The sequence below is a fragment of the Grampus griseus genome (assembly GCF_964374135.1).
Source record: "Grampus griseus genome assembly, chromosome: 2".
Classification (NCBI taxonomy): Eukaryota; Metazoa; Chordata; class Mammalia; order Artiodactyla; family Delphinidae; genus Grampus; species Grampus griseus.
The window spans coordinates 9,594,782-9,609,669 of record NC_139018.1 but is presented as its reverse complement, the minus strand read 5'-3'; the positions used below and the strand labels follow the sequence as shown (position 1 = coordinate 9,609,669).

Here is a 14,888-nt window from a genome sequence, read left to right as displayed (position 1 = left end):
GCAATGTCTGAAATGAGAAAGAGTACACAGTGTCCACATGACAGCGAAGGGGCTGATCTGAGAGAAGCTGTGAACGAGGGAGGGAAACGAGCTGAGATCCAGAGTGGGCTAAACTACAAGGGTTTTGGAAGCCAAGCAAAGGAACCTGGACTTGATATAGCAAGAAATAAAGTCAGAAAGGCTAGATTTTTACTCGGTTCTAACCAATACTAACCGCTTTTGGGTAGCACTGTCTTCGTTTTGTGGAGCCTGGTCTTCCTGGAACACTGGTCTCTTCTTCGTCATGTAAATCAAGCTCTTCTTCGTATTTAACAGTCTCTTTCCCAACTGGCATCAAATGGTCATCCAGTTCGCCTAAGAAATGTAAAGAGAGTTAACAAACAATCCTGATTTTGCCTCTCTGACTCATCAGTGAATAATCCAGAGGAGCACTATGTTAGGAAGCAACTGGAAAAGTCATGAAAACTAAAGCATCTGTGCCTTTAATAATACAAAAGTTATCAGATGTGATACTTAAAGTAAAGTCTGTTGACATTTGTATATTCAATATGATCAGGATTATAAATTCTGTTCTAAGATTAAAAAATAAAAACATGAACAGAAAACTAGCACATGTCATCCGTTTACAAATGCCACTGGAAAACGAGTCTTCCCATTAAAAAACAAAAGTTTTAATTTGTACACTAACATAGACTAATTTGAGACCGATACATTAAAACACAAAACACAAATGTTCATGATTCAACAGTTACTAGAAGACCTTTACGTACTTATATACTGAAAAGAGGTCAGGAAACGGGAGCAAATAAATTGTAGCTGTTAAGCTGTGGAAAACAGAGCTCCTCCACCTTACACGGGATCTTCAGTTACACCATACTTACACCTGTCTTCACCGAAGCACACCAAGAGCAACAGGCTCACAGCCCGCATAATCCTTAGGCACCTATGAAGCCCTTGATGTGCTTTTGTTCTACAGTGTTTTTAACTTTATTTTTATTTACACGTGCCTTTCAAACACTCTTACCAATTTTGTGCAGTTTTTCACAGCAAATGAGAGCTACGACTCTTTCAGCCAATCGTATACAGCTCATTGGGGGACCCTGAAAGTAACAAAAAATGTGACCATTATATATGCAAGAAGCTGTATTATCATTAGTGCGTAAAACATATATGAAACCTCTACCCCGAAATCTTTAAAGTTGAAATTTACCAGAACAATGTTTCATTTTGAAAAACGTCAGCAAGTTTAAAAAAATCCTAATCTCCATAATTTGAAGAGCCATCTTTAAAAATCCTGCCCAGGGCTTCCCAGGTGGCGCCGTGGTTAAGAATCCGCCTGCCAATGCAGGGGACACGGGTTCGAGCCCTGGGCCGGGAAGATCCCACATGCTGCGGAGCAACTAAGCCCGTGCACCACAACTACTGAGCCTGTGCTTTACAGCCTGTGAGCCACAACTTCCGAGCCCGCATGCCACAACTACTGAAGCCCATGAGCCTAGAGCCCGTGCTCTGCAACAAGAGAAGCCCCCACTCGCGGCAACTAGAGAAAGCCCGTGCGCAGCAACGAAGACCCAACACAGCCAAAAATAAATAAATAAAAAAGCCTGCCCAGTAAAACCTACATAGTTATAACTAAGATTTTACAATTTTGATGAATTTAAATTTTAGTAAGAACTTAATGTATCAGTATTGAGACTAAGAATAGCAGTTACACAAAGGCTGATTTTCAAGTCAACAACAAAATAACTAGAGCAACCCAGCTGCATTTAATGAATTCTGTGTCACTGTAAGTATCTAAGCCACAGATCAATGATTCTGCCAGAAATGTTTATAGCAGTAAGATCTTAAAGGAAACTTCAGAGGTTATCTAATCTAATTCTGGGAGTCTACGAATTATATAGTCTATTGAAGATTGGAACATATAGTTGACTACAAAAGAGATTTACAAATTTACTTTTTAAAGTAGATTTAAAGCCAAATTTATCTGCAACTTGCATAGCCTTAGAGAAGTTGAAAACAAATCTATTAATGACATATTTTAAGGCACAATCATTTCTTTTTCTAAACTTACAACAATGGAGGCTCGAAGAGGTGAGTTAATTGGCAGATAAAGAGTTGAATAAAATGTACCATCAGGCAACTCTCGGGTTCTACATTTAGGAGCCAGGTGAGTAAACGGATCACTTGGTAATCTAGCACAGTATCTGTGAAGAAAAAGAAATTCTGATGCTGAGTCTACAACTGAGAAACAGAGGAAAAATTTTTTATTGATATTCACATTCTAAAGTTTGATTTTTTTATGCCCCTCTTGCCCTCTACTGGATTGGTATTTATATGTGGAGTCTGAGCTACACTGCTTCAAACTTGCAATAAGATGGAACAGTACATTTATACACATAATGGAACATTCTGCAATGATGTTCTTTCTGTATCTGTGCTGTCTGACAGGGAGGCCACTGAGCACGTGCAATGTGGCAAGGGCAGCGAAGGAACTACATTGAAATTTGAATGTAAATAGCCATACGCGTCTAGCGCTATGACTGGACTGTGCAGAAAGTACTGCTCAGAACCCGTTAAGGGAATAAACTGGAAGTGTTGGTCCTTAATGACCTTACATTTGCCCACAACCGCTGGGGTCTATGCAAGGACGGCATCAGAAGCGGGCCCAGTGTTCACACAAAGGAGGGCAGCAGAACAAGACGACCACCCAGCAGCAGCACAAGGAGAGCACTGCAAGCAGGGCAAGAAGCCAGCCTCGAGGGAGCTGGGGCCCAAGTCAGGAGGCTGGGACAGGAAGCCAACCCAGTGGGGGCCAGGACACACGCAAGGAAGGCAGCGGAATGGGCAGCAACCCTGCAAGGTCAGGACCTGTGCAATGAGGGCACCTAAACGTGGTGGCAGCCCTGCAGACTGCTATATATAGGGAGACTGAACAGTCAAGTAATTCTTTTGAGGACAATGGGAATCAGATTCCTCACTATTGAAAAAGCCAGGAACAAAGATGGAAAAAAGGGAAGCTAGAATAAACCCTCTGGTGTCATGCTAAAAAATGGAGTAAACAACAGACAGGTAGTCAGGTACAGAAATAACTACAAACGTGTATTTATATAAATGTTTATATAAACGTGTATGTGAATAGGTATAAACATTTTCTAGCTCCATCTACGAAACAGCCTGGTAGCAGTAATACTCCAGAGGCAATGAACACACCTAGTGCGCAGATCTTGGTTTCTAAACACAACTCATTCTCCACTAAAAGGAACCAGGACCTTTTGGAGAAATAGCCAATATCTAGGCTGCGGCAGGGAAATTATGAGCCTAGAACATCTTAGTGTGCCATAAAATACAGAAATGTTCAAAGAATAACGGCGACATGTTAAAAAGACATAGAAGCTAGAATGAAGGGGCCCCACCAGCCAAATTTTACACAATTTTAACAACAAAATAAATGACAGCAAAAGACTATAAATGACTGAATAAAACAGAAGCCCATTAGTTCACATTGGATAAAAAAATAAAAGGAACAAATAAACGGAGAGAAGAGAAAGCTCTTCCTCACAGTAAAACGACAATAAATACCAGAAAGAATAATGCAATCGGAAAATCACCATTTTGCAGACATCACAGAAATAATCAATTCAGGCAAGAAATATCAATTGAGTACTGACACTGATGGGTGAAACTGGGAAGAGGAATAAATTTCATATAATCTCAAAATATCTCCCCACGAAACAGTCACTAATTATAAAGGGGGAAAAGGCAACTTTACAGTAGAGAAAGCTGGCAGACCTTACGTAAGTGATCGAAGTCACCACCATAATAAGAGGACAAATAAACACTGAGTGACCCCGTTAGAGAGAATGAAAGGAACGCAGCATCACTTCCATGATATCCTGGCCGAGAACACATAACCTGGGTCTAATCATGAGAAAATATCAAATAAACCCAAACTGAGAAATGACTGGCCTGTCATCTTCCAAGGTTTCAAGGTCATTAAAGTCAAGGAAGGACTGAAGAATGGTTCCAGGTTGAAGGAGACCAGACAGATGAGGAAAATGGGTACAACCCACGATCCTGGACTGGACCCTTTCACTCCAAGAACATTCTCGTGAAACTTGAATGGGTCTCTCTGGGTGAAGGGTATATGTGAGTTCTCTGTAGTACTCTTGCAATATTTTAAAGTCTAAAATTGTTTCAAAATAAAAAGTTAAAAAGAAAATCTTATGTTTTCTGCTCCTTTATTTTGCCTCTGCACAAAATTTATCCTGATACATAATCTAGCTATGTATCTGCTTTTCTTAGTTCTTAGAAATGTTATCACCAACTCAGGACAAAGTAAAACAGAACATACTCCAAAAAAAAAAGGTTAATTTATCATAATCTTCCATTACTGCTAATGGAAAATTCAACATCCACCAACATTCATGACACAGAACAAGTTTCAAGATTTACAAAAGAAGAGTGAGTGTTGCAAAATTAATTTCAATCTAATTAAAATACGCATGCCTTCATTATGTCAGCCTTGTCAATGAGAACTAAACATTTATTACTATGCAACACTGGTTTTGCCTTCTGACAAAAAAGAACAATGAACCAAAAAAAGCAACTTCTTTTCCTTCTCTCATCAAAGTATCACAGGCCATAAGCAGAAAGATTGGTGATTGTTTGCAAAAGGTAAACAACACAATACTTATAGGTTTAGACTTAAATCTCGCAATTCTCACAGGCTTTCCATGCAAATGATTTGATGCCATACCTATTGATGTGTCCAATGGCCGTGTTGATTGTGACTCGTGGACCACCATCATCGGGTCTCAACACATATGGTGGGAAAACATCATCATCATCCACAACAGGCTCAATGTCAGTCTCCCCGGTATCAACTGACTTGGAACATTTGTTTCTCAAGATCTGAACATTTTAAAAACAGAACTTATGAGAACAAATGCTTCTTCTGCCATTAGTTGTCTGCTTCTGTACCTACAGAAAAAGCACTCTTGACATGAAACATCTCTCCTAAATACACTGCAATACTGCATAGTTGCCTGCTGCTGAAAATTTCTCCTCATTAATCCTTTCCAGCTCCAATCATGTGGAGAAGTTCCCCATACAGGTAACAAGGCTTAAAAGGTACTGTACCTACCTACCTACCTACACACACACACACACACACACACACACACACACACACACACACGTGATCCCCAGTCTTTCATGAGTATGGGGGCTATGTCATCACTCTCAAATCACTCTGCATCTCAAACAATCAACTGTTACTACACTGTCCACATAAACAGTACACTTCGCAGGTCTTCCTCCCCAGTAATCCATATGACCATTTTCACTGCTATTTTCCTGTAAAATACTGCTGGCTCTGTGTAATTACTCTCAACTTTCTAATAGTGTACACACTGCACAGCTCTGTTGAGACTATTCTCTGAAGATAAAACTATTTCTAAACACATAAAAACAACTTAAAGATAACACATGAATCTTACCTTTTCAATAGCTTTGTATGTTTTAAGGTCCTCTTCAAAACTTTTTATTTTGTCTGTATCTGCTAACATTACATAATTAGAGATCGGTGCCCTCGCTCTTCCCTTAGATTGAACATAGGATCGATACTCTGTGGGCAGATCAAAACGAACCACCAAGTTGCATTTCGGTATGTCAACACCCTCCTCCACAATACTTGTTGCAATAAGCAGGTTGGTTTCATGTGCTCGAAATTTCCTAAGTACCTGAAAAAAAATCCACCAAGGATAGCAATTCTAAGAAATTTTCCAAAGAAAACAATGTAGTAAAATTAAGGGACAACTGTCATTTCTGACAATACTCTGAGCACGCTTAATCCAGGCCAGGCTGAAGATGATGATAACACCTCACAAAACTCGAGACGCATGAACACGTGACATTTTCAACTGAATATGACTTGAAAAATCCAAGTGCCTTTCTATTTTACAGAAGCACCCACGGACAAATCACAGCCTTCAAGATGAAGGCGCTGGCTTCTTTAATAACCAAAGTGACCAGACGAATCCCCTTCTGGCGTCCTGTTGCCATTCTGAGCCTCCGTAATGGGATCTTATGGCTGTGAGTTTGTGCCAACATCCCTCCAAAGATGTCAAAACTCTTTCACTAAAATCCCTAAATCACTTGGAATTAAAAATTACAAGCAAAGCATTACTTATCTTCTGGCATCTTGGGACACATTTAAGGGATCAGAAATGATTTTTTTTAAAAGTGAAAAATGTTTTCATACCAGATTTAAGGTAACATCGTTTCCCAATCTAGAATAAGTTAAATACGAAAGTAAGTTGGGTTTTAGACTGATCTGTCAGACTCTGGCTGTTAGACTCCCCAAACTTGGAATATTACCAAAGAGCTATCACATAGAAATGACTTCAACGTGAATTATTCTGCTACTTTTAAGTTAAATAACAAATTTTAAATAAAAAGTTTTTACTTGCAAGCTGGAACACTATATTAAGTTTTAGCATCTTTACAATGCTATTTCCTATACCAAAATCTTAAAAAGCATGAAAAAAATTAGGCCAAAATCTTTAAAATGTATTGTTATTTTTAAAGGATTCAACCAAGGCAGGACTTTAAGTAGAAAACAAAACACTTTCTAGGAAAACATTTCAGTTTGTTGCTTCAGAGTCGTATGGAGTCAACAGGAGTTAAGTTTACACAAGCTTTCTTTTCCTATAAAATGCAGTTATGTGCCATCAGCCCGATAATGGAAGACAAAATGGGTGATGGCGATTAAGACACAATTGATTTTCCAGATAGATTCTCAACGTATGAATCACTATACAGCTACCACAAAGGAGATGGCTAGTTTCTGTACGAACAAGTACTCTATAGTCCCAAAAAATGCAGAGCAACTATGAAGAAAGGAAGTTCCTATGGGCAAAGTTTGTGTATGTTCTGAAAATTGTTATTGTACAATTATTTGAACTTAGTTACCTCTTCCTGCTTTCTGAATTCCGCTTCCATCTGTTTGTTGCGAGGCTGATTCTTTCCAATGCCATGTCCAGTTATAAAATTGCTGCTGATGTAAGCCAGCTCTGGATCTTGTTTGCCAGCTTCCTTTATCAATCTAAGAAAATTATACACATTTGGAAGTTAAGCACTGCTGAGGGAAAAAAATTTAAACTTTTGTTTCTAAGGTCTCCCTTAAAATGGAAATACATATCCTTTTGCCAACATACCTAACAAAATAGTCAGTATTTTTTTTTTCAACCAGCTTAAAAAGAAATCACTGTCGCTCTTCTCTGAGTCGATCTGTGGACCAAATACTTATAACACCAAATACAGGGCTGATTTACACTGATGAATGAAATGGTCACAGTCCCTCAAACTTTCTAATTTGGCAGTGATGACCTTCATAGAAATGTGGCCCAGGAGGGGACAGCGCTAGGCAAAGAGAAACATGGATTCCTCATGTATTTTGGCTTTAGTCCAAGTCTTATAATGAAAAAACCACACACTCTTTCTCAACGCACTTCCCTAAGCACACACACAACTTGCAGCAATGGTCATGCCCTTGTGTCCACGGCCAAACTTACGCAAAGTACCAAATACCCCAAAGGAATACTTCATTCTCCTCTGCACGTAGTAAGAGAGTTCCAGCTGTGCATGAAAAGAAGTGCGTTATTTCTTTTAGATTTACCCCAGCACGCTGTACCACTGGAAGCACGGCTCTAGGGAAAGCGATGCCTCCATCCACTGCTAAGCATCTCCATTCCCAACACTCATGTCCCTGGGCAGGCCGCTGACCACAGTTCTGCATAAAAGGCCACTGAGCTTCGGCACTGCAAGGCCAAGAGAGTTCCCACCCCATCCTGTCAGGAAAGAGCACATACTCCCGAGCTCATCTCCCTTTCTGCCTGCACCTCTGTATTAACCCAGAACGCTTGTCCCCTCAGACAGGTCCTCCACTAAGAAACGGAAAAGAGCTACAGGACGGGCTCACGTTACATGGGTGCAGAAGGTTAACAGTTAGTGTTGCCATTACAGCTATTTTGGAAATATCCACATTCAAAAACTCAGCACACAGGATAAATGGTTCCACACCTGACCTAAGCGATTCCATATGGTTCTTCTGAAGTCATACAACATAGTATAAATTCCTAATAGAAAATTGCATTTTTAAGTCAAACCATTCTTTTTTTTTTTCCCCAGTAAGTACATGAAACAGGCTAATATCAAAGCCTTGGAAGAAACCTTGAAGGCCATCTAGAATATCTTCCTGCCTCCAAATCAGTAAAACACTTGTGTGTCTAGGTTAGTTTGAGAGTCTGCTCTATAGTTTAAGTACTTAAAAAGTTCAAAATCAGAAACTTCTTTAATATGTTCCAAGATCCGTTTAGTTATTATAAACTTATGATGTCAGTAACAGAAAACAGTGCTACATGCAAACAGCATGCCCCCAAATCTAAAATATGAAATTAATTATCTTAGAAATAATATATACTTCCAAATTTTAGTTTATGTAAATTAGCAGCAATTTGAACATAACAGAGGTTTAAAAAAATGCATTTCAAGTTACTCCTAATTAGGTATACAATGTATTTTAATTTGCCTAAAAAAATAAATCTGGTAGACTTCAACTAGCTGAGAAACAGAAGCACTGCAAGTACATCTATTTCTCCTTAATCAGACTCTCACCAGTATGCCGGGAAGAGAAGAAGCAATGTGCACATTAATAATAAAAAAAAGTCTCTTATAAGCAATAGCTGAATTCTATATACCTACGCTGACAATGTTTAAAGAGAAAAATTTCTCTATCAGATAAATTTAAGAAATCCCTGCAAAGTTACGGGCTTCCAGAGAAACAAAACAAGGTCTACTGTTGTCAGGGAGCTTGTTACTGAGTAACACACACTGCCTAGAGATCTCACAGTACCACAGAATTGCTGGGACAGAGTCTTATTTGTTTCTTTTAATTTTATACTGAGTTTATGTGAGTTGTTCCACAAGCAAGCTGTTTGATAAAGAATGCTGTTCTCTAGTGCACAGAGTTTCTCAAACAATCTATAGCAAAGAACCGGTTATTTTTTTCCTAATTTCAAACTCACCCGAAACCAAAATTTTTGTAAAATTCCACGAAAATTAACTACTAAGAAAATGTAACTTTAAAAGCATTAAAATTCAATGGCCAATTGTATAACATTCAGCAGACATAAAAAACTAAGAGTTTATGAATATAACTGTATGACATTCAGAGGACATAATTTACTCTTAAAACTAAGAGTTTATGCTTACCCTCAATCTCTGTATCTCACTCAACGCAGCTGGCACAGACCCACAGGTCACAGTGCATGTGTGTGTGCACACAGCCGCCCCAAGTACAATGTCAGGTGGAAAGACTGCCATTTCTATATACAGTGTCTCTTATTAACAACCCAGTAAGAGAGGGAGGTATTATTACTATTTTATAGATGAAGATGCTGAGACTTTAAAAAGGTAAATAACTTGCACAAAACATACACCTATAAAGTGAGTAGAAATAAAAGGAACCAGGGCTCCTTGGAGAAGTGGCTGATCCTATGCAAGAAAAATACAAGATGAGCCTGGAACATCTTGCAGTGCCAGAAAGTAAGGAAGTGTTCAAAACACAAAAGGATGAGGGCATGTCAAAGGGACACAGGAGCTAACCTCAAACAGCCCCCAACGGCCCGGGGTGGAACGACTTATACAAAAAAAAAAAAAAAAAAAAAACTAGTACCAGATTATAACCGAAGTATAAAATAAACAAACACGAGTTCATAATGATAAAAGAACATGATTCAACAAATATAAACAGATAAATAGGATAAAAGAGACACACTTTCCTTACAGAAGAATTTCTGTAACATACATATATAAGCCCCTCTCCAGGAATGAAACTGAATCCCTCCCTCCCCAGAATAAACTAGATTTGGTGACTTGCTTCCAAAGAATTAAGTAAGAAAAGAGAAAAACAATAACTTTCCCGTGGAGAAAACTGGCAAACGCAATCATAATCACATGATGAAGTCTAACATCACCAGTGATGCTCTGTGTTAATACCATTAATCCCTCTGAGACGAAGTGACCAGAAGGGCACTTCACGTCTGTAGTATTCTTCCAAATCCTAAAACCCAGTCTAATCCTGAGAAAAACATCAGACAAATTCAAACTGAGAGGCCTTCTACAAAATATCTGATCAGTACTCCTCAAGAGTATCAAAGTCATCAAAAACAAGGAAAGAAGACGCTGTAACAGACCAAAGGAAATTAGGGAAATAAAACAACTAAATGAACTCTGGTACACCTTGGATTAAAAAGAGGACATTAATAGGGATTTCCCTGGTGGTCCAGTGGGTAAGACTCTGCGCTCCCAATGCAGGGGCCTGGGTTCAATCCCTGGTCAGGGAACTAGATCCCACATGCATGCCGCAACTAAAGATCCTGCATGCCGCAACAAAGATCCCATGTGCCGCAGCTAAGACCCAGTGCAGCCAAAACAAATAAATAAATATATATATTATTTTTTTTAGAAAAAAGAGGACATTAATGGAAAAACTGGTGAAAGTCACACAATACTAGTAAATTACACACTGAAAAGAGCTCTAGACTTGGAGAGTGGAAACCACTTTCTGCCACTTGATACTTGCATTACTTTAGGAGGTCACAAACTGAGTGTTATTTTCCTCATCTATGATATAGTAAAAACATCTACCTTCTTCCCTCATGGACTGTTCTGAAATTTTAAAAAATATATAAAGGTAAATTATAAATGATAAGGCCCTAAACACAAAAGGCAAAAGAAAAACTATAAACAGAAGACTGTACACATACTACATTATCTATAGAAGTAGCTGTGATTTATTTTTTTAATTAGGAGAATAGAAAACTGCCTGTGTATTACAATAGCTTGTACTCCCATTAAACTGTTCACTGAAGAAGGGTTTTTCCTCCCATTAAACTGATGGAAGGAAAGAATCTGGATTTCAGGAAGTTTTTCTAAGCTTATTAAAAAGCTTACCGGGACAAGACCTCTATTGTATATTTAATTAGCTGCCCATAAAGCCAAGCCTCAAACCGCTCCTGATTCATCATCCAACACTGAATTCCAGCCACATTTTATGAAAGTTGATCACAACTAATCTGATCCTCAGAGTCAACAGGAAGTAACATTGACTTCTGATAAACCTTTTCAGGCTAATATTCCTGCAGTGAAAGCGAGTACATCTCTACACTTAAAAACGCATGCAGAAAAGCGGGGAAAGGAAGAAAATGAACCCCGACTTCTCTCCAAGCCCCAGAAAATTTATTTAATTCTTAAACCATCCTGTATAGGGGCAGGGAGTACGTCTACAACTCGGCTTACAACTGTGCCAACGCTAAACTTTTCTGACCCCCAAAATGCCTTTCCCCCATTCTAAGAAACAACCCGAACAGATACGCACTCCCTGGACTGTCTCCTGGCAGCCTTCCCACTGGAAAGCACTGGTTTTTAGTGTTCTGTCATACCCAAGGGCATTATGATTACACAAAGAACTGAAAACTAGGAGGCAGAATATCAGGATTCTAGAGTTGTCTCTGCCACTGACTGGCAATTTAACTCAGAGCAAATCACTTTTCCTCCTGAGGCCTTTCTCTTTTTTGTAAAAGTAAGTGGCTTGGATTAGACAGTCAGTGAAGTCCCTTTCCAACCTTAAACTTCTGATTCCAATGTAATTCCCTCCCTGAAGTTACTTTACCTCCTATTCATCACAAGGATCAGGCCCAATGACTATGAAAATTACCAGACCAAAAACCGCCAGATGACTTCCCCAGAGTCCAATTTCTCGTTATTCAAGTAAGTTCTCGAGGCCCCCAAACAGTCAGAGCAGTTTGAAAAAAAAAAAAAAAAAAAAATCCCAAATTACCTCAGGAAACAAAGCTTAATTTCTCCTCAGAGATCGATACTTGCAGAAAAGGCTCTTAGGGATCAACTTTGGCCAATTAATGGATCTTGTAGAAAAGTAGATTGAAGTGCAAAATAAGGACCCTTTTTGGCCCTTGTAAACAGTAGAGCATCCAGCCACAAGTCAAAAGAACCACACAGTAAGTGACCATTTGACACAAATCTGAAGTGTAGCTCCTCAGCTGGCTGGGTCTATATTCAGGAAAAATACACTTCTATTGAAGAAGGGAGTAGGGCGGGAATTCACAACCTAATTGGCATTCGCTGTCACCTTTGCCAATATCCTCTGAATTCCTCCCTAACATTTTTATTTTCCTCTGATTCAGAAAATTTTAATATGTAGTCTATGAACCAATCCAAATTTCAAATCCAGCTGCTGAAAACTTTTCACTGCAAACGTGCCAACTTGAATCGACATTTGGTAAGGAAAAAAGCTAACACAGAAAAATTAGCCACAGTAACACCCCGATAAAATTTATCTTTAAGATCTACCTGAAGGAGAAAGCTTGGTGTGAAATGCTCAACACAATGCCTAACACATCATAGTCACAGGTTAGTAAATATCTAACTGAATCTAACAATTAATATAAAACAAGGAATGCTTTACTGTAATGTAACAATTTTTCTACACTTGCACTCTATTTTAATGGATTAGAAAAGATTAGCACCCTTTAGGGGAAAAAACCTCAGTCATATCAAATCTAGCCTTCGGGGAAAGCTACTGTATATATAAACATCCTGTCAATCCCAGTAGAGCGTAACACATGAGTTACGAGGATGGTGCCAAAAGTACAGGACACTTACATAAAAGCCTTCTGGTAGCTCTTAAAGCTATTACAACATATCACTTCACAAAACAAAGAGCTGCCTGTTCTACTATGGGAAAAATGTTAATCTTAGAGATTTACCTGTTTAAGACAACTGCTGTATATCTTCTTTCCACAAAAATAATTCCACACAAAATATTGGTAAATGGAGAAGGAAAATTTGTCTCTGGCTTTTCTTTTTCTTCAATTTCTTCATCCTCCTCATCATCCTCAGAATCACTCCAAGACACGTAATTATCCTGATTCCTATTATTATACCACTCAACGCTTTCAAACTGCTGTCGCTCATACGGTTTATATTTGCGTAAGATTTCAAGCAGTTTTATTACTTTCGGAGTTACAAATTTCAGGTCAAGTGAGGCAGGTGAGAAGTGCTCTTCACATAGTGCATGGATTTTCCTTAGGAAAGTGTCTGTAAACAATAGAAATTTCCTGTGCAGCTCCTCTTGTTCGTGTTTGATATATTTCTGTAGTTCTCTTACCATCATTCCAGCTACTTTATCTGCACACCAGGGTCCCAGAACTACCAATACCGCACGACAGTCTGAGAGTATCTACAAAACAATGTAAAGGCCCAAATGCTAAACAATAATCATGTAGTTATTTTCATATGGAGTTTAACTGGGATTTAAGTTGTCTTTAGTCTGCCCCTTCAAAATAAATTTACCCCTCTAATATAAACACTGAGGTTAATTCCCCAAGGTTAGGGGGAAGGGCCAATGGTCTTTTCAAGCTCTACTTTTTCATATATATGCCCAGAACCATCCTTTTGTTTTCCCCAGCGAAAATAATCAAATAAGAGAAATTAAAAGATGCAACTGTATACAGTTAATAAAGCAATTTTAGAACTGTGATTAGTTCAAAGTACAACTGAGTCATTTACTTCTAGGTAAATATGCAAAGAACTATGTAGCAGAATATACATATACATGTACATGCAAATGCAACAGAGTATGTAATTTTATTCTAGGTATCAAAGAAAAACAAAACAATTTTCCTTGAACTTTATCTATGCCCAGAGTGCCACATCTTACAAGCCGAGCTCAGAGCAGAATGTAAATCCTTATTAAAGCTAAAAACTGAGGGACTGCCAGTTCTGCAGGCAAGTAAAAGACACACTGGGTTGAACATGGACTTAATGAGAAGACAAGTGTTGAGCAGAGCCTGGGCACTGCTGCTCCAGAAGAAAACCAGCAGGAGAGAATTAAGACTTAGATTCAGTACAGTGCTACCGTTCCCAACTGGCTGCAAAGTCCTGGGACAATGGTTCTCAAGTTTTAATGGCATCGGGATAACTGAAGGGCTTGTCAAATCTCAGACTGCTGGACCCCACCCACAGAGCTTCTAATTCAGCAGGTCAAGGGTGGGGCCTGTCATCTACATGTCTAAAAAGTTCCAGAGGGAAGCTGCTCATCTAGGGCCCACACTTTGAAGGCCACCGTCCTAAGGAATTGCTTCTCAAAGCTGCACTGTTCAGGGATGACGAGCTCATATCCAGTCACATACAAAGAAAGAGCCGAAGAATTCATTCAGCCCGGGGGTTTGATCAGGAACTAATTCATCTGACCAAGAAAAAAAAAAAAAAAACTGGACTCACTTCTTATACTTAAATAATCATGACATCTCCTTAAACCAGGGAGGTCTATATTTAATAATATAACTGTCTGTCGGGTAATAGTACACTCAACCCAATGCGATACATTCAACAAAAAATGTCCAGAGATAAGAAGGTAAGGCCTTAAACTAAAATGTATATAAAACAGCCTCATTAGAAGAATATTCATTTCAACATTAAAAATAAATAGAAGCCTTTCATTATACTCCCCATACTTACTTTGTATACGCTTACCTGTTTAGAAATTAAAGTAGAATCTCTTTCTTTTGAATGTACAGATATGTTACAGTCATTGATAAAATTAAGTGCTTCTTCTAATTCCATCAGCAGTCTTTCATAAAGCCCACTTCTGTCAGTAAATGGTCCACAGTCTACCACAATCTCACATGGCTGAGAAGTATATCTTTAATATCAGAAACAAAAGTTGTCAACACACAATACACAAGTTCACTCCAGCATTACAATCCATTATGTATCTAAACCAAAAAAGAAACTTCCTATTTTCA

At 38.6% G+C, this 14,888-nt stretch overlaps 1 protein-coding gene across 2 annotated transcripts in view; it reads right to left on the bottom strand.

Moving 5' to 3' along the window:
- DICER1 (dicer 1, ribonuclease III) overlaps positions 1-14,888 on the bottom strand; it is a 65,305-nt gene that overhangs the window by 22,306 nt on the left and 28,111 nt on the right. For both annotated transcript variants that reach the window (XM_082647682.1, XM_082647681.1), the window contains exons 8-15: positions 14,617-14,785; positions 12,849-13,321; positions 6,973-7,105; positions 5,499-5,741; positions 4,757-4,911; positions 2,072-2,204; positions 1,025-1,100; positions 215-354 (exon numbers count right to left, since the gene is read on the bottom strand). In XM_082647682.1, coding sequence (XP_082503808.1) covers positions 215-354; positions 1,025-1,100; positions 2,072-2,204; positions 4,757-4,911; positions 5,499-5,741; positions 6,973-7,105; positions 12,849-13,321; positions 14,617-14,785 — 1,522 coding nt within the window. The remainder of the gene's footprint in view (positions 1-214; positions 355-1,024; positions 1,101-2,071; positions 2,205-4,756; positions 4,912-5,498; positions 5,742-6,972; positions 7,106-12,848; positions 13,322-14,616; positions 14,786-14,888) is intronic.